The sequence below is a fragment of the Cladophialophora psammophila genome (genome assembly GCF_000585535.1).
Source record: "Cladophialophora psammophila CBS 110553 chromosome Unknown aczJe-supercont1.8, whole genome shotgun sequence".
In the NCBI taxonomy this organism is placed as follows: domain Eukaryota; kingdom Fungi; phylum Ascomycota; class Eurotiomycetes; order Chaetothyriales; family Herpotrichiellaceae; genus Cladophialophora; species Cladophialophora psammophila.
Genome location: NW_006912929.1, coordinates 64,732 through 84,215, shown reverse-complemented (window position 1 = coordinate 84,215; position 19,484 = coordinate 64,732). Strand labels below are relative to the sequence as shown.

At 51.8% G+C, this 19,484-nt stretch overlaps 5 protein-coding genes across 5 annotated transcripts; 4 read left to right on the top strand and 1 right to left on the bottom strand.

Moving 5' to 3' along the window:
• Window positions 1–389: 389 nt before the first annotated feature.
• A1O5_05660 (uncharacterized protein) lies at window positions 390–2,227 on the bottom strand (the record flags this gene model as incomplete). The annotated part of the gene is made up of 4 exons (XM_007746259.1): window positions 390–917; window positions 974–1,617; window positions 1,706–2,000; window positions 2,072–2,227. 4 exons carry the CDS (start codon window positions 2,225–2,227, stop codon window positions 390–392), a joined length of 1,623 nt encoding a protein of 540 aa, XP_007744449.1.
• A 1,046-nt stretch (window positions 2,228–3,273) lies between these two features.
• On the top strand, window positions 3,274–4,686 carry A1O5_05659 (uncharacterized protein; the record flags this gene model as incomplete). The annotated part of the gene is made up of 1 exon (XM_007746258.1): window positions 3,274–4,686. One exon carries the CDS (start codon window positions 3,274–3,276, stop codon window positions 4,684–4,686), a length of 1,413 nt encoding a protein of 470 aa, XP_007744448.1.
• A 5,011-nt stretch (window positions 4,687–9,697) lies between these two features.
• A1O5_05658 (uncharacterized protein) lies at window positions 9,698–10,402 on the top strand (the record flags this gene model as incomplete). The annotated part of the gene is made up of 1 exon (XM_007746257.1): window positions 9,698–10,402. One exon carries the CDS (start codon window positions 9,698–9,700, stop codon window positions 10,400–10,402), a length of 705 nt encoding a protein of 234 aa, XP_007744447.1.
• A 581-nt stretch (window positions 10,403–10,983) lies between these two features.
• On the top strand, window positions 10,984–12,124 carry A1O5_05657 (uncharacterized protein; the record flags this gene model as incomplete). Its single annotated transcript, XM_007746256.1, has 2 exons — window positions 10,984–11,043; window positions 11,093–12,124. The coding sequence occupies 2 exons, from the start codon at window positions 10,984–10,986 to the stop codon at window positions 12,122–12,124; spliced, it is 1,092 nt and encodes a 363-aa protein (XP_007744446.1).
• Window positions 12,125–13,212: 1,088 nt separating this feature from the next.
• On the top strand, window positions 13,213–15,513 carry A1O5_05656 (uncharacterized protein; the record flags this gene model as incomplete). The annotated part of the gene is made up of 1 exon (XM_007746255.1): window positions 13,213–15,513. The coding sequence occupies one exon, from the start codon at window positions 13,213–13,215 to the stop codon at window positions 15,511–15,513; it is 2,301 nt and encodes a 766-aa protein (XP_007744445.1).
• Window positions 15,514–19,484: the final 3,971 nt, after the last annotated feature.

The following is a 19,484-nucleotide window of genomic DNA, read 5'->3' as shown; positions in this document are numbered from 1 at the left end:
AACTCTGGAGCATGCACATCTTGGGACCTGCCGGGGGGTTCGGTTAGCCATTCTCGCGGGCCATAGTCAAACGATAGGTTTAAGCGATGTTGACCTGCACAAGTCTGGAAAGGAACAGGGCCCAAGCGCTACTCTCCAGTCTCTTATATTTGGAAGAGATAGATCTCCCCCTTTCGCAGTGCTATGCAATAAATAGCTATCTAATAAGTCTCGGTTAAGGTATGTCGTCCCGTATTATGCCATATGGGATACCCGTATAGCATACCCTATAGCATACCGTAACCGCACTTTTATTATTGAAATAGCCCGCTTTCACACACCCTCTTCACCCACTCACCCACCCATCCATGCGTGTGTTCCAATGTTTAAAATACAAGGCCCTTTAAGCCTTACATCGCCAATGTATTCGTAATTGTGGTGTCAATGTAGTGAACGGGCGCGAAACGGCAATTGCTGCCATGTTTGCATTTCCTCCCGTTCGGGCAGATATGGCCCTTGACGCAGGTTTTGGACGTGCACCACGATCCCTGCGGGCACAACTGGCAGCGGGAGAGGTACAGGAGAGCCCTCGTTTCGTCGTCGGTCAAGGTCGCAGTGTGGTCGTAGGAGCATGTTTCGTTTGTGCAGCCGCTAGCGAGGAGATAGTGAGCGTTGCAGAGACGCGGCTGTCGTTCTCGGAGCTTGCTCAAGAGAGCTGGGTCTGCTTCCAATTGGACGGGGACGTCGATGCGGCGACCTTCGGCGTTCTGATAGACGGCGCCCAGCTGGGGGATTGGTGGCTGGTCGGCGTACGCCACAGTGTTCGATGACAAACCTTCTATGTTGGACGGCAGTAGCCCTTGTCTAGGAGGCGGACGTGCCAACATCCAAGTAGCATTCAGTGGCGGCGGGTTACCTGTTCGCTCTACCCAGTTTTCCTGCAAAGTAGTCTCTTTAGCTTCGTACTGGGGAGTTAACAGTATGGCCAACTTACCACGGCCCGCTTGATAATGCTCTTGCTTTTGAGAAACCACTCATCACTTGCCCACAAATCAGATGGCAACCCGAGGGCTTGTTCCACTCTTTTCTTGACAACGCCAAAGTCAAGCGCTCTGGGTGATTCTCGGAGGCGTTCGTTGGTGCATTTGATTAACGCGGCTTCTATATCATCTGCCGTGTGAGCTACCCTTTCTCCCGGTAGCGCAATCTGACTGGAGGATGGGGTGAAGGAGACCGATGGATTCCGCGATAGGGTATCTGACACGTCGATGCCATCTTCATCGCGGTAGGGGTACTCGAAAACCGGTATAACGTTTTCGTTGGTAGATAGGTCAGTAGCGTATAGATCTCCATTGGTCCTTTCAGCCGAGGTTCTCCATTGCTCTAGTTCGCGTGGAAGTCGGCGTTCACTGGACAGAGGTGCATTCCTGAACACATCGGGAAATTCAGTACATTTCAATTTTGTTCGAATGTTTCCGAATTCGGGCGAGAAAGGTAGCCCTTGGATCAGCGTGATTCGTGACGAGACATCTGTGTCGATCAAGAACGAGCCCAGGAAGGATGCGTAGGCGTTATCGCTCGACCCGCCGAAGAGGACACGTTTGCAGTGAACATTATAAATGTTGAGACTGAGATTCTCTGCCACAAGGGCGAGTCAGTCACGGTCTGCAGCCAAAAAAAAAAAAGGCCCCCCCTCCCAAAAACGGTGCTTTTCGGAGCTTCTTACCCTTCAATTTGGAATCGGCGGCTTCTTTATGATTCCCAGCGTCAATGAAGTCACACAGTGGATGTGCCTTGTTGAATCCGAGGACAAACTGACTGAATGCAGTTATGGTGTGCAGAATAGACATGTCGGAATAAAGCTTGCTTAAGCCTCTCAAGTTTGCGTACACGCGAATTACGATCTTATCATCGTGCTTAATATCGTTGTCGTAGCGCAGATATTCGAAAACAGCCCGTCTAAGTAGTTTGGCAGCTTCGTCGCCGCCGGCCATACCTTTTCGAACCAGCTCATTTAAAAACTTGGCAAGCGGTCAGCCTCCCGGATGGAATGGGGAGCATGACGAGGGTTGAGAAAATAGGAGGCACGCACATACATGTTGTCGCCGTCTATCAGGACCATGATGAACGCGTTTCTGTCCATTGTCTTTTGCATATTGTCAATTTTTCTGAACAAAGTCTCGATAAGATTATTGCGGGCTTCATCGGCCTTCTTCAACTCCATGTATTGCTTGCGAAGGATATCCATGATTGCCGGACTGGAGAGTATTCTGAGTATTTTTTGGAGCTTGTTATCTGGTTAAATGGTCACTCGTACAGTCCGGTAGAAACGAGAAATTGAAAGGAAAAATAAACACCCTATGTTTTATCTGGACAGATGTTTGCTAAAGAAGTTGGATTTTGAACTGTGGTTGAGAAAAACATAGTCGGTGTAAAAGAATGTCGCTATGCCTCTTCAGTACAGCGGGGTTTGCTGTAATGCTTGGCTTCACAAACGTCGTTCAGGACCCAGGCGTCTGTGCGTGTCTGTACTTGGCCTTAAGAAAATGCAGGGCTACAGTAGACCGACGGTTCAGTCTTGACCTTGTCTTGCTGAAATGCTGAGCACTCTCTGCCGCAATGCTACATATATCGATATGTCCGATGCTGGAGATCTGACAGAAATGTGTGCTCTGCACAATAATTCTCTGCCCTCAGTACCGAGTACCGAGTACACGGATTGCCAAACTGGTGAGACGAGACATCAGCGGTAACGAGGGCGGTTGGAGCCGTCCAGTAAGCACAAAGAGAACAGGTTGCGAATTGGGGCCGTTTCCTTAAGCGAAGGCCTAGAGTTCTTACTTGGGCTGCGATCGTCATGCCTGAATCTCCGGTTTGGGATGAGCTTTCGGGATCCAACAAAACACGGGATCCTCTCAGTCCGGCTTAGCAACGTGGTCGCATTTGGCCAAGTCCAAGACACGGAACAATTGGAATGGCAGATGAGTGGCTGCTATCGCTCCTCGACTTCGAACGGTGTCAAAAGCGACCGCAAATCCAAAGCGGGGCAATCTCGTTGTGGCCTGACCAAGTCGACCGTTTCGTTGGATGTTTCGGCCGGTAAGCGAGCGCCCACCCTGTTGATTGAGTTCATATGAAGACACGCGCAGACCGTGAGTCCCGCCCAGCTCCTGAAACATTCTCCAACTCGCGCTCTTCTCGTGGTGACCGCTGTCGTCAAAGTTAATGGGGCCCGTACCAAACAAAACAAGGACGATGTAAGAGCTCTATACGGGCTTCGGTTGGGTTGCAACCATGTCTGAATCGTGCTTGGATGATGCGGACACCCCGCGAACGGAATCGGAATCGGAAACGGATGGGTTCGATACATCCGAAGATGAGCTGTCTTATGGTGCCATAAAAGCCAAAGTGCAAAAGGCTCAAAGAACAACTGCGACCAGTACCAATAGGACCAGATCTCGGCAGCTCATCAATAGCCCGAGGCCGCCCTTACCCAAACCCATCTCAGCCTGCCTCGTCGACCCATTTGAAACACTGCCCATTGAGGTCGATGGAGTCACAAACCAGCTCTTGTACTTCTACGGCCAGAACAGCTACTGGCAGACCGCATACGCCTTATCTCCCAAGATCAAACCCTCCATCAAGGGGTCCTGGGAGTATCAGGCGGGCGCATGCCTGACTCATTTCCACATATTGATGGCTCGTTCAGCACTGCATCAACTGCGCATGAATGCCAAGTACGCGACGCCGGCCACAAGAAAGGCCTTGGAGTACGCGGCATTGAAGCACCAGACAAAGGCGATCACTCTCCTTCGAGAGAACGTGCAACTTGGCTCGAATGCCGATCTCAAACTGATATTGACTTCGATCATCAGCCTTGCGACCTTTGAGCAGCGGTATGGGGAGCGCGAGAGAGCGGTCCTGCATTTTAGAACGGGGAGGGATATAATTCGCCAGATTGGCCTGCAGGATGGGCTTCATGATCGATTGAGAGAGGAACAGGCGCTTTGGTTCGAGGGGATCTATCGCGACCCCGAGGCGAGCTGGATGTGGGGCCAGGAAGACGCGAATGTGCGATTTGGATGGCTGAAATCTCTCCTGAAAGATGTCAATCGGATTTGGAGGGAGAGGCAGTTGTCGCAGTTGAAGGACAAGGGCCCGTATGTTGTGGAGGATATGAGACTGCACGAGTTCCTGTTTCGGGAGACAACAGGGAAGAGTGTCAGTGTGTATGGCGACATTGACGAGTTTATCGCGCAGCAGCGGTGCGTGTTGATTCTCATGTCGATCATTTGTGGAGTACATGGAGTGTTGGAAACGCAAGATCACTTGAAAGTGGTGTCCAAGACGATGGCACTGGGAGTCGCAATTCAAGCATATGTCGGTTTCATCGAAGACTTGTTGGTTGAGCATGATCTAGGTGAAGAACAAGCGGTGGCCGACTTGCTCTGGATGATGTGCCAGAACTATCGAGACGCAAAGCCGCGTCTGGTGAATGCCGGAACCATTACGGTGAGAGAATCTTTGCAAAGACTGGACCTGCGGGATTGTCACTGGCGTGCGAGCGGGATCGCCAATGTGGTCAAGTATCTTCCTGGGAGTCGACAGCAGAGTTTGAGGAATATGCTTCTCGCCTTCCTCAGTGGCAAGCCTTATTCGGGGAAGGTCAAGTTTAATGAGTTCGAGTTCAGTTATGCCGGGGTGTGACCATTGAAGATTTCTCGGATTGATGCCTTATTTGGTAACGAGGCCAGCTCCAAGGGGGATGGTGCCTTTTGACAATTCACATCACATGTCCATGAACGGCCTTCGAGCTATGGGATGTTGACATGAGGACAGAGACCGTACCTCTCTGGGGCATGCTGCAGTCTTGGGAGCAGATTCTGGAATTGGTCGCTTGCGTTAGAAGGAGAGAAGACGTAGGGAAGATATGGCACCTTGTGGCGCTTGCGCTCGTCACTAGGTTGAATGCGCAGAACGGATTAGGATTGCGGCATCAACGGAAAGCGGCCCGGAAGTCACGAAGGAGGATCTGGACCAGAAAGCTCTGGGGATGCATTCTAGCAGGCGCATCACCACGGGAAAATAGTGGCCCAGGATACCCTAATGATCAATGTGGCATCGCTCATCGCCAGGCTGAAATGCCGTGCATGGATTCCATCCGTGAAAACTGCGGACGTGATCGACGGTCGGAGAGTCGACGTCAGGCGGGACCATGATGCTCAGCGTGACGAGACCGCTCGCAGCCGAATGCCCGCCCCCTCTGATGATGCTACTCCAGACGCCTTTTACAGTCTAGGGACGGAGCGTTGTGGGAGCCGCTCGTTACGAAGCACAGCAGCTGAGGAAAGGGCGCCGCATCTCTCGGGCGACGATCCCCTGTGGCCCCGGGGGTTGTACTTAGGTAATTTTGGTTGTAGCGGCCGACCGCGGATGCAATGTGAACATTTCCGACGAGCTCCACCCCCACAGACCTAATCGGCGTCGCCTATCGGATTTGTTATGCCCCAAAATGTTTCCAAAAGCATCATCCCCGTCGCCGAAGAGCTCTCCCCATGAAGCAGAATTCGAATCGCACAGTCGCGACACCGTGGCGTGAGGGCGGCTCAGATCGTGGTGTCCGACACTGTGATCGTCGTGTGCGATGGGTACTTAAAGGTCAGCAGTCCAGATTGTATCGGTGGAGGGGATGGGCCAGTTAGCAAGCCATTGGGAGAGAGAAAGAGAGCGAGAGCGAGAGCTGTGATTCTGTTTCCATTGACAGGCCCTCAGCCGTCATCTGTGCTTTCCTGACAATTCGTCAATGGATCGACAACCTGATTGGATGGCTTCTCCGCCCATTGCATTGTCATTTCCAGGGCAGCTTCTTTGTACAACTTGGCTTTCACAATTCGGGGCACAATTCAACAGCCATATTGTGCACCCTCTTATCTGCTCACTCCATCGCGACGCAGCTATGGATCGAAGCCTCGGATATACCCATCACGAAAGAGATGGGAGAGACACAATTCCTCGTGGGAGAGCTGGGCCAGATGACTCGGACCCGGCTTCTCTAATGAAGCCGGGAAATGTGTGCCTGTGCCTGACCGAGTGTCGCAGTGACTTAAAGGATCAACAGTCGGATCTCCTCTCTGAACAGTTGACGGACGTCCAAGTGAAGCCGCAACTTAGCCAAGACGTCGCGCGCATCCTTCAGAGCTTGATCAGCTCGGAGTTTCCTTCGCACGAGATTGTCGATATTTCCGAAGAGGGCCTGCGTGAAGAGATGCTTGGACGAGAACTAGGGCATGGTCAGGCTCGATTGATACCGTTTTTCCTTTCGAGCTTTCTGTCGGACCAAGGTCAAGATCATGTAGAGCACTGGCTTGCCCACCCAGACTCATTTCATCTGTTTGCCCTCGATGGTGACAGCGCCACGTGGAAATGGGGAGAGGAGTCAGAGGACAGGTTGGCAGCTGTCGACATGGAGAATGCAGCCTCGTCAGACATTGCGGTCGTGGAGAAATTTTGGAGCGATGACAACAGATCGCAGCAGACCGGCATCACTTCAGCCATGCCGCTGTAGGTAGAGATTGTGGTAATGGGAACGTTGTAATAGTTGGTATTGGACAGCCGATATGATCTGAACATGGCTAATTGGGTTGACATTGTGGTGCGATCCTCAACGATTCATTTGACGATCATTCATGCTTCCCCTGTTGTTGTTGCGCGTCTTTTCGATGGTGCAAAGGCGAGCGAGCGTTGTCAAACTTGCCTTGGGGAAGCAGATTACAGGTGTACTGCATCTCTTCAACCGGCGAAGAGGTGATGTGATAGAACATGACAATTGACGCGACAAGATTGAACGGAATGTGATGGCTGTTCAATAAGTATCCTTGTCACCCGTCATTCGGATTTACCTTTCTCCGAGTTCATAAAGTCTTGGCCCACAAACTCTAGCTCGATTGACTCGAAGCACCATGTGCAAACTACGCAGTACCCACAAAGGCGAGCTTCAGGGAGCCACTTTATTCGAGCGTGAAATCTACATCACAAATACCTCGAGCCGCTGTCTTCTCTGAGTGCAGGTTCAAGCCCGGAAGTTGCTACACTCGACGACAAAACACTCGGCGACAATGGTTCGCCTGTGTGCTTTTACATTTACAGAGTTGAGAGTCGAACTGTCGATCAGATCTTGTCGATGGATGATCATTGCAAAAGCAGTTCACATCCGCAAGTTATGCACAACGGAGACGGGAATCTCGAGAAGATGTGAAATAGGCCAAAAACAAAGTTGGTCAAACAACATTTCGCACAATCTGTAAAAATCGCATCGATGGGCTCATTTTGCTCGCAGGGTTCTCTGTGGCCCTACGTGTTCGTTCCAATCTCTCAAAGCAGCGGTGGCAGGGTTGCATGGACGCGCCGCTTCTTTTGCTCAAAGCCCCTGCGGACGGCACGAACCGTGCGAACCATGCGAACCAGCCATAAGGCAACCCGGCAGCCGCCTACATATATATTTCAGGTGGAAGGATCCTGCGGCTCTTAAACAGCACTTACTGTAATTGGAGGAAGGACGAATTCTTGCCGCAGCCAATGCGCTAAGCAATCCCCGCAATACAATACGAGCTGATGTGAAGGCAACCGGGCACTTTGATGCAAGGGCCTTTGGCATGGACTGACTGACCTTGAGACGGGTGTTCTAGCCCCTTGATACCTCTATTTTGTTTAAGCGAGGGAGGCACCCAGGAGGGATGGGATTTGCTGTGGTTGCAGCAAACAATCCCATTGTCGGTCAGCTTTCTTTGGTGCAATACCAGCTTTTAATAGGTCCAAGCGATGGTGCCCTGATCATTTCCGGGTGACAGAAGCAGAGAAGCGATATTACTTTGCTCATCAAGTGGAGTAGGGACGATTAGTGGCCCAGCTACTCAACCCTGTCATACTTATGACCGGATTTCACTCCCCGACATCCAGGCGATCAACTTGATCAGGACGCGGATTAGGCATGAGGGCAGCATCGGAGGCCTCGGGCGTGGAAAATGGTCTACGTGAGGCAATGCAATCCATCTAGACGGGGATAAGGCTGAAATGTCGAGCGGTGCCACTGTGCTCGCTTAGCAGTCAATATACCGAGAACAAACTTGGGCGAAGGAAGAAAGGAGGGCTGATTCTGATGGCCAAAAACCACGTCGAGCTTGGCCATTTTCCAGTATCAGGTTGCAGTGCATCGGTGATGCGCGCCCCTCCCAAGCGTCGCGAATCTGGTAACAACGACATGCCCTCATGATCATGATCACGATCACTGGGCATGATTGTTGGCTTGCCAATGGCACAATAAGTGCTGGCCGGATGCGACGGATCTATCTGTGCGGATTGTCGGATATCCAAATTCTTGATCTCGGTGCTCAGAGTCATGGCACCTTGTATCGTGGCAAATTCCCAGGGCATGCTGATCATCAAGTGATAGCTGGCGGCGGTGTGTAAAAGTGTAAAACCTAGCAGGGGACCTGCTGTCAGAGGTGAAGATGATACCTAAGCGCATGTAGTGTCGGCATACAAACGAGCCATCCTGGTACGTGTTCGTGAGTACTGTTTGGGTATTACCGATGCCTTCTGTGCCTCTTTGCTCGTAATGGGAGGCTCTGGTGCATACCGAACACGCCAGTCTCGCCTGATCCTGCTCGGCGGATCCTCGATGGATGTGGAGCTGCCAGATGGCTACGTGTACCTACAGAACGGAATAATCAAGCCGAATTTCTTCAAGGGCAGCCCTTTTGTCAGGGGGGGAGCAAACCAGTTTGGCTAGTGCGGTATTTGCTTCTGTCGGGGGAAGAAGAAGCGACGCTCCTTTGGCTGCATCCCTGTCAGTTTCTCCAACTAGACCCCCGGAGCAGCAGAAAGTCGTCGCTCGCACCGGGCTGGCAGTCGTTCCCCTTCGCACTGACAACGTAGCGCACCCTTTAGAGTTCGCCGCGGGTCCCGCAAGGACTAGTTGACGCTCCGAAAGAAACATAGTCCCGTGCAAGAGCTTGGACATATACGCTGCGACGCAGTTAATTGGATGTAAGATCTAATGGTCTTGAGTCCTCCTTCCACACCAGACCTGCTGGCCATGCAAAAGTTGACTCGGAATGCTGTACGTATGGACGATGAAGTTGAGCTGCATGCTAACGGGACTCGCATCCGCTGGCGGCAAGGTTCTGAAGATCTTTCACCAGATCAAGTGGACCGAGAGTCGATACACATATACCAGGTAGTCATTTCTGGCTAGTGGCCACGAGATTCAGGTGCAGGCGCGGCTGATTGGGAGGCCTCTAACCAAGTCGCAGCAGGGGATTGCATGATTATGGCTGGCAGCGGGTTTGTTTTCGAATCGATGGAACCCGCCAGTGTCCCGTAGGGCTCTGCGGGCGAATCTTGGCTTCCACGAAGCAGGAGAGACGGAACCGAGTCCCTCCATCGATGTCTCACCTAAAAGATACTCAACAACTGCCAGCTCTGTCTCTCTGGCTCAGAGTCTGATGGATATAAATATAATGATGCCTCCCTTATGGCAGGCAGACCTGGTCGAAGTCGAAAGCGAACTCAGTAAGTATCCGGCCGGCGAAACCAGCAACCCACAGCCCATTCTCTTTTTCTTTCAGTTACCCATTGTCTTCTCTGGTTTTTCGTCGGCGTTTTGGATGTTGAGTGTCTAGATGATTGGTCAATGATGTTGTCCAGTCGAAGATCATCCATGGCACCCTCATTCGATCCTTCTCTTTCTTTCCGGCTCAATCTCCTCGACGCTAGGAATGATATTCCATCTTCGCTCTGTTACCTTGCCGACTATCATGATGTCGTCCAAAATTCCGGCCACATCCAAGAAGAAGTTTGCATCATTGAACGGCAAATGCGAACCTGTCACCCAGACCTGATCTTTCTGGGGAAACAATTCGAATCATGTGGCCCACATCCCGATGTCCAAGCACATTCAGATGATCAAGATGTTAACCTGGAAAACGCCTTGTCGGCTTTGGGGCTAGACGGGACAACTCCGCCAGAGCTGGGCAACATCATCCAAGACTTCAACCTTCCACAAGCACGGGCAGACGGTGGTGTGACACAACCTGCTGGAGCAGCCCATCGTCCTTTGGCCCAGGCAGCTGGGGTTATGCGACTCGGACAGCTTTCGACGTTGCAGTGGGGAGATGTTTCAGAACAAGAAAGCCGGATAGCGTATTGGCTTGCTGGCTCGACGAAGCTCGACCCCTTCCATTTAATCAACGTCAGACCCAACGACGACATCTGGCAGTCGCAGAGAGAACTCAGGAGCAGACTGACGCTGGAGGACTTCGAAAGTACAGACACCGACGCCGGAGGATCGGAAGAAGCAGAGATCTGGAGTATGGATGATGAACCCAATGAGGGCACCGACCTCACCTCAGAGATGTCGCTGTGAAGGTGCTGAGAGGGGTCGATCTTTGGCTGGAGGCCGCCATGGTCTGGATATACATACATATTGCATGGGGGGAAATCTGGAATGAGTCGGCGGTCACTGGGTTGGCGCGCGCTATGAGGAGTGTGTAATAAAGGGGGATGTTGATATCGTGTTTGCTTATTTCGGTTTCACAACATCAACCGAGCACGCAGCTTTAGAGATTGGGTCGTTGAATCGAGAAGCTGTCTCCTGTCCCTCTCTTTTGCTGTCTTTGAAGGTAATAAGCTGCATCATGTGAGGCCTCCAGCGAGTGGCGTATAAGGCTAGATAATGAGGAATTTCTATGGTAGCTATAGTATGTAGCTGGGCTCAAACAGCACGAGTCTGACAAATTGCGGCATGCGGAACCGAGCCAGTCGGCGCTTCATGGAATTCAACTTCCCATCGTCTCCTGCGCAGCCACAGCTGTCGCCCTGAAATCACTGATCCGAAATGGGCCCTTCTCCCTCTGCATGACTGCTGGACACCCTTCTTCCGCCTCAGAATGTCACAGCCCCCGAAGGATTGCTGTCGTCGTTGTTTGACTCTCTTCACCACTTGACATGGCTGACGGCGTGGTATCCCAAGGGTTGTCCCTAGTAGGATGGGCATTTCTACCAGCCGTACGTGGCCCAATGTCCTTGGAGGTCTCTTTTACTGATCTGAACCCAGTACGCCACAGTCTTCCTGCAGTCGATCTATTACCGTCTTACCATCCGCGCTGGACAGCGGCATCCGCAGCCGGGTGAACCCCTATTTGCCTACCACAACCGCCGCATACGCGTCTTGGTCTTGTCACTCTACCTCGTATACACCCTCGCTCAGGCCCTCTACGATATCAGACTTGCTGGGGATTTCTACACACTCCTGGGAGTCACGCCAGGGTCAACGGAGCGCGAAGTCAAGAGCCGGTTCAGGAAACTGGCCGCAAAATATCACCCGGACAAATTGCACGAGAACGGTCAACCTTTTCCTGGTGCCGAGCAAGTATTCGTGCGCTTCAAACTGGCCCATGACACGATTTTAGATCCCGCAAAGCGCTTTGCCTATGATCGTTTCGGGCCTGTCATTGTCCAGGTTCAGCATCCCGGACTCAAAACGATTCGAGACTATGTCTATGCCGGCCTTCGCTCCAAGGCTCCTGAATATCTGTCCAATGCCGGACTGCTTGTTTTGTTAAACTACATCTGGCTGCCGAAATGGGGACAGTTTTGGCGCTATTTTGCCGTTGCCTGCATGGCGTTCCTGGAGCTGTACTTCCTGACTCATATCTGGCAGCCTCCAACATTTGTGGTACTTTGGGCGTCAACGGTTAAAAAGTTCTTACCAGACCTCCTGCCACCTCACCTTCTCCCTTTCCAGATTCTAGGCCTAGCGAGGCGCATGTCTCTGTCTGTGAATATTTTCATCTCTCAGCTCGCCCCCCCTAAGGCAAGGGAGGGAGCTATGCGTGACCTGCAGACGCAGCAGCAGATTGCGCATCTAGCTCAGGCGGCAAGCAGACTAGATGCAGAATCCGGTGGATTGCTTCAGCTAGGATTGAGCCCGTTTAAGGGAGACGGCGAGAAATCAGACCATCTGAGGTCGGCAATGAAGGAGTCGTTAGTCACAAGCGCGTTGAGAAAGAATCCGGAAGTGAGAGCAGCGGTGCAGAGGGCTCTTGACAGGAGAAGACGTGGGCCGATCATGCAGGAACCAGACTGAGGGTCGCCCTTGCATTCGGCATAGAAGATACTCGGTAGAAGACTAGGAAAAAAGCAATCTTCGAACCGGGACATCATGTTTATCCCCAATCATTGTTATTCTTAGTCCCGTACTCAATCCGTGTGTACTCTGTAGGTATGGGTGATGCCCGTCTTGAGGTGCCCGCACTACCTATTCAGGCCTCTTTTTCACAGTCCTTGGGTTGTTTATCACTCTGGTACGCGGTTCTCGGTACTGTTTGATGGACGGCCATCACTTATGACGATGATAGGGTGTCGGCGACCGGCTTGGAGGCCATTGGGATGCGATTTGGAGACGAGGCTGGACCAATCGTCCCCGATCGCAGTGCCGAGGGTCCACTGCCACCTAGCAATCACCTTCTCCACTATCCCAACCTGCCCAACGCGACTCGGTGCCAGGAACCCGGTTATCATCGCCCGCAACTCGACAACCTCAGCTTGACTCAACTCAACTCACCGCTGTCCTACCTCTCACTCCTGCGGCTCTCTCTCCAGTATCTTGCACCATGCGGCCTGTACTATGTCGTCGCCCTTCAATACCACCTCGCTTCGCTTCAGATCCTTCTGCGACACAAACGATGATCTCCTCCCCCGGCCGAGCATGGACACGCGCTCAGACCGCATTCCGGACGACGTCGACACTACAGTTATGACCCCGACCAATAACTCCCGCCCTCCTAGTAGCGATGGGAAATTGCGGTGTTGCTGTGGGAGGCCAGAATGTGCCTATCTTGAGAACAACAACACTATCCTGGGCGGCATAGAGAGGGACCTCGAGACCGCCGCAAGATTGGGACAGGTACGTGCACGTCTACATGTCGGAACACCGGATGATGCTCTGTTTGCACACACACGTCGTTGGTTGCGCCTGGATGCGTCACGTTTGGTCATGTGGGCAGTGATTCTGAGGAAGGCGCAACACAAGAGTGACAACGTCCAGGCCTCCACTTCTACCTTGCTTGTTCATGCCCCATTCTTCCCTGATCAGCGCCCCTCCCTCATGCGCTGCCCAGTGAAATGGATATACTATTTCCTATAGCAGCTGGTTGCAAAGCCGCAGTCGAGAAGATGCAGACGAGCAGCGGGCTAACATTCGCTCTTCAGGCCCTTCTGAACCGCCACGAATCCTACGTTTCTGAGTCGCAACAAGAGCACCAGCGCCTAACAGCCTACATCAACGAACTGGAGAATGAAAGGTCGGCTTTGCAGACCACGAACGACAAGATTGTGGAGGAAAATCGCCAGCTCTTGACACAACTCGAAACTGCCAACACATCCCTCAAGGAGAGTGACAGCCATGTCAAGAGCCTTGAAGCGCTGCTTCGTGACTGCGAAGTCGAGGTCCGAAGATTGAACGGTCTCAGCCGGCGGACCGAGGAATTGGAGCTCAAAATACTTGAGATGGAGAAGGAACGAATGACAATAACCCAACAGGCGGATGATGCAAGAGGAGAAATCCGAAGCACCGTCAAGCGGTGGAAAGAGAGCGAGATCAGAGTCCGTCAGCTTGAGCGCGAAGTTCAAAGGATTGAATGGGACGCGAAGGAGGACAGGGAACGGTACGAAGAGATCATTGCAAGGCTGGAACGTGAACGTGTTCTCGAGAGAGAACTGGGCGGTGCTGAAGGTCGATTGAAATCTGCGGCTGCTTTTCGAGGTCCAGACGCCCAGGAGAAGACCACCAATGTTGTCGGCCACTTCGTCCGGGACATTCTTCAGGATAATGCAAATCTACAGGCCGGGGTCGTCGAACTGAAGGAACTGCTTCAAGCGTCAAACGAAGAGGTACAGAACCTGAGAGAGCAGATCCTTGAGCATCAGCCTGTAGACGACAGCGGTTCCGGGGCCATGTCGGGGTCAGTCCCTTTGAGCGATCAACTGGGCTGGTCACAACCTGCTCCGAATGTGCAACAATCAGTTCACGTCCACCACCATTATCACGCCAAACTTGCGAAGCGGGATCGGACTCCAACGGTCCGAAGATCGTCTCGCAAGAGGACGGTATTGGGCCTGGGGATGCTTCCGTCAACCCCAGAGTCATCTGCTCCCACCACGCCGGTCGCCGGTCCTCATCGGCTTTTTTCCAGCCCGGTGTTGCCTATCACTCTCCATCAACCACAGGCAACAAGGAAACGTTGGTCTATGCAATCAGCGGCGACAAGCTCGTCTATGATGTCCAGTTTCCCAAGCTCTCCACGGTCGTATTTGGAGCAATCCAGCTCCATCTTCGATCGGCTCGAAGCTGGTGAAGAATCATCTAGACCCACGAGTCCCGAGTCTACTGGCGGCCTTGCCTCTCCACCGTTGAAGTTCAATCCTGGGTATGAATACGACGAGAGAACAAGGCTCCCGCTAGAAGAGGAGGAGCGCGAGGTTGGCGGCGCAGAAGCGTTTCCAAAAGATGAACACGAGGGTTTGAGCGACGAAGCAGACCTTCAGCATGGAGAAGAGGCCAAAGGATCAGGGTCTCATGACTTGACTCCCAAGCCTTCGCAAATTCCTGTTGGCGGTGGGCGGATGAGTGACACAGTCCAACCGGACCCACCAGCACCAAACATAACGGATCTGTCGCAGGAAGCCTCCAAAACAGAGCCACCCAATATCATTATTGAAGGGGAGCCTGTACTGAGTATGCCGGAGGAATCAGCAGAAGATGTTCAGGAAGATAGGATGTCGCCATCGACCACTCCGTATGATCTAGATGATGCTTCCGACATTGCCAACCGATCCAAGCTTCGACGAACATCCTCCCATGACTCCCTAGTGTCAATCTCCGGCATGGACATCCACATCGCCAAGCGACCAACTTCCTCATCATCTCAGTCGTCGAGCGTGTTAAGAGGCAACAAGGCATATTTCGCTCTTGGGCCATCAGCGGCTCGAAGGATCGCTTCTGCACAGCCATTGGCGACGGTGACGGAGTACACAGCATTGAGCTCGATGACATTGTTGAGCTCAGGCTCATCCAACACTCTGTCAAGTGGACATCAACTGCCGCAACGCAGTGTAAGTTCGAGCTTCGCAGCATTGAGCGGTCTGGCGGATCTTTCACCCTCCCACGCTGAAGACCAGCAACCTTCGCCTTCGGGATTTGGGCGTCTTCTTGGTGGGTGGGTCAGAGGCAAATGGGGCATTGCACCGATGAAGTCAAGCGGCGGCTTGACGTCTTCAGCCGCTTCAATCGCGACGTCATCGTCCAGCGAAACTCAGCTCCAAGGCGCCTCCCCTTTCCCATTCATGGGTGGAAGACTTCCGGGTATTAACCAGAAAGGACCTATACCGGGATTCAAGCCGGCGCCGAAAATCAGTGGTGTACAAGTGACCATGGTAGATGAAGAGGGACTGAAGCAGACTTTGGCGGAGGGATGATCGGCTTAGAATAAGCTCGGCCGCGGGAGACGATGATAATGCTATGGCGACGGCATTAGGTGTAAATGTTGAGTTGGATCAGTGAGCATTTCCGCAAGCATTGTCTGGATGGCATGATGATACCCCTGAATTGCTATCCTGGCGGGTTCATATAGAGCGAGTTGGATTGGACGGATAGTAAATGAAGCTACATTGCGATATGCTTATACCGCTGCACAGGGATCCAGCGTTGGTATTGCACCAGCAGTTCATCGGTCCTGCACTGCAATTTTAGGGCATGGAGAGCCATCGTCGTCGAGCGCCACGTATGTAATGGATTCAATGATTGTGCCTTTTACGGTTTGGGCGAAATACTCGGTACGCATGCAACAATGACTAGAGCAAACCATCCCTAGGACCAGGACTAGGAGTCGTCCTCCACGCGCACGCACGCGCTACTGATAATGTTTGTACGGAGGAGATATTGAGAATACTTACCTACCGTAGATGGTTGATGGCTGATGACTGAGAGCCTCTGCGATGCGGCGTCGGTCGGCAAGGAAGTACTCTGTACAGGGTACTTGGTATACAAGCTGATAGACATTCCTTTCCATACATCCATCTATACTCCGCAGAAATTGGAGGGGTCTTTGGGTGAGAGGGGGAGCGAGCAAGGAGCAAGGACTCGTATACGCTAAATTTGCAGTGCTCGAAACGTTAGCAACAGGTGCTAATATCCCGTCCCTGTCCGTCCCAGCGCGCTGAAGGGCCAGACACGCTAAAAATGCAGTGCAGGCAGGATAGTTTCCACGCTGCCTGATTGTGAGCTTGTTGATCTGCGGCTCGGCGGTGAATTGGCCTTCCTCCTCTCCTGCCTCTCATGTACACTAAAAATACAGTGCGACTCTCAGGCTGCCACGGAGGCCGTCGAAATTGTCTTGTATTCGTTCTTTCTTCCTCGTCATCCCTTCCTCTCACATCCACTAAAAATGCAGTGTAGGGACGAGGCCAGAGGGAACAGAATCCTGTAGTTTCCCCTTTCCTTCCTATCCCATGCCTTGAAGGTTCCAATACACTTAAAAATGCGGTGCTATTGCGAGTTCGCTCTTCCTCCCCCCTCTCCTCTCTGCTCCCGTATACACTAAGAGTGCAGTGCAAAGTCGGAAAGCCTGTCGTTTTACAAAGATGGTTTCTCGCATGTTTAGACTCCGGTTCAACACAGCATGCAGGGAAATTTCTTCCTAGGTCGGGGCGAATAGGAAGCAGGACAGAGCATTTGAGATGCTCTCACGGCAAGTCGTCACGCTTTCATGTTGAATGATCAAAGGTTGTCCCCCGTTATTCAGAACGGGGACTACGGTAGACTATATAGACAGTACTGGGTGGCTGGGCTGGATCACGTGACTTCCCAACCTTTAGTTTAACACATGGCCAGGGGCGCTGGACGCCTGACTAACCTCTGGTTGATGTGTCTTTCCTCAAGTCCATGGTATCGACTAATGTTGTAGTCGTTTGGTAGAGGGTATGGGCTTATATTGCAAATGACGGACGTCGGCATATCTCTGGCAATTGATCGCCGCCGCATCACCGTTGCCTGCTATCTCGACCAAGCTCGACACATATATACAAGCTGTGTGCCTTGGTCATTTGCAAATACCTTCCATCACTCGGTGCCTCTATGGCTGGGGATCTAAGGCAATGCAAAGCTGATATGACACGAGCGCGAAAATGAAATTGCGAAAGAAGTTTCGTCCCAAGACTCGGACGAGGTGCGCGATATCTCTGTCAGTGCAGCAATATCTACGCAGCGAGAATACTTATTCGTACATGCTGAAGAGACAATAGGCGCCGCCACACTAAGTGTGATGAAAAGATCCCCCCCTGCACTCGTTGCTTGGTGTCTGGACTTTCTTATCTAGGACCGACGGTCCTTCGGCGGTCGGAATTTGTCACAAGCTAGAATGGCGGCGAACTCAGGGCTCTACAATGGTTCAGAGAACAGACTGTTAAGAGCCTGGCAGGATATCATGGCCTTGTGTGCAACCCTGTGATGGCAATGGCAACCATTCCATCACTGACCTTTGCTCCAGGACTTTTGGAGCTGTGCCCTGCTGTGCCCTACTGCGCCTCAGCTACCGTCATGCTCCTCTGCAGCTCTTCATCGTACCTATCTCTAGTCTCGATGAGTCGGCCCGGCTCGGATCTCAGTGTGGCTCTTCTGCGACTGCACAATCCCTATATTGCTTCGGCCTGGAGCAGTACGGCAAGGCAGTACTTGGCGTCCGACAGAACAGCCCGCCTGCACCTATAGAGCTCATCGCGTCGACGATTTTCTGTTTCGTTATGGAATTGTGGCTTGGAGACCTTGCTAACGCTCAAATGCATGCTTTTGCAGCACTTCGATTACTATCGCTGCCAGAAAATGTACACCAAGTGGACAATGAGGCTCAAGTACTGTTGACTCTGTACTTGCGCCCGATGATTTTACGCATGTCTCCTCATTTCACCGGCGGGTCGACAATGTACAGAGAAATGGCTCAAAATATCTATCTGCAGCCCTCCTTTACCACCGGCCAATTTCAAGTTCGAAACGCTGAAAGAAGCCCGACGCAATTTAGACTCAACTTCCGAATTTGTGCCTGCTGAAGCCAAGTCCGCTGTGGCATCTTTTAAGACAAGAAGTCCTCAAACTGCAGTTGCGACAGCTTTGGAAGCACCTTGACCAATGGCCATTCCTCTCCAAGATGAAATGCTCTTCGACGACTTCAATCACAATTTAGACGCCTTGATTGACGCTTCCGAGTCTATCCTGAAACATGAAAGTAAAGCTAATCTCGGAGGAGGTACTAGATCGAATGATCCCTCCGCGATGATGGCTTTATTCTTCACCGCGAGCTCGTGCAGGCATCCTTGCATACGAAGACGGGCGCTCCGACTCTTGTATAGGTACAAGCGAGTGGATCTGATATACAACAGTCTAGCCGTTGGAATCCTCGCCGAACAAATTATGATGCTGGAGGAAAGAGACAGCGAAATCAGAATCTCTTCTGACGTCGAAGCAGCCTGTCGTGCACATATTGTGAGCCTGAGGTACGATTCTGGGTATCTGACAAATGCAACACCGTATGTAACCAGTTTAACCAAGGTTTCAACGATGCTAACATGTTTTTACGACTTAGACAAAAAGTGATCATCAACTTTGAGCAGCCGCACGCAAAAGACAATTCTGGGAGTTCAGGAGACGTCCCTGAACTTCATCAAACAATTGACAGGTCATGATTTCGTCTGGTCTCCTGCAGTGCTCAAACACCCATCCTCATGGACTTGGGCTTTGACCAAGAATACTTGAAATACTTGCAAATGTTTCCGGGAAAGCATGCGGCGTACAGGCTATGGACAGCTGCCATTCATTAGTGGGGCATTATTGCTGAGAAATGACACTATGAAGGAAGGAGAGCGGCTATTTTTGGCAGGAAAAGTTACTTTTAAGTCAGCACTCGTCTATGATTTCATTGAGCGGATCATTCGTGGGCAATATTATGACTGAGATTTAGTTTTAGGACTCCAACCCTAGCGAGATTGTATTGCTCTTCTATGAAAGCCACATGAGAAGTAGTGATGACTTAACCCATCCATCGCTGCCTCGTTATTCAGCAACGAAGATATAACTTGATACCTGGATATGCTGCTCTAGAATATTTCAGTAGGTGCAGACACGGACTGACCGGAGATTTCTACCGCTATATCTGAAGCCATATTACGGTCAAGTTTCATTGCGTCTCATTTCTCGGCGCGAACGAAACAGATAACTAGGATGGGTGACTGAATCTGACGACTCAAGTCATCTCGAAGTCATAACGGACACTGAACCCTTCGTCTACAGATTGTGTTAGGTTCAATGCAGTACACAGATCGATTGTGATGGTTGAGGCCCAGACAACGAGGGGCTAGAATACCGCGCCTGAAACGAATTTGTCTCAATCCTGTGCAGG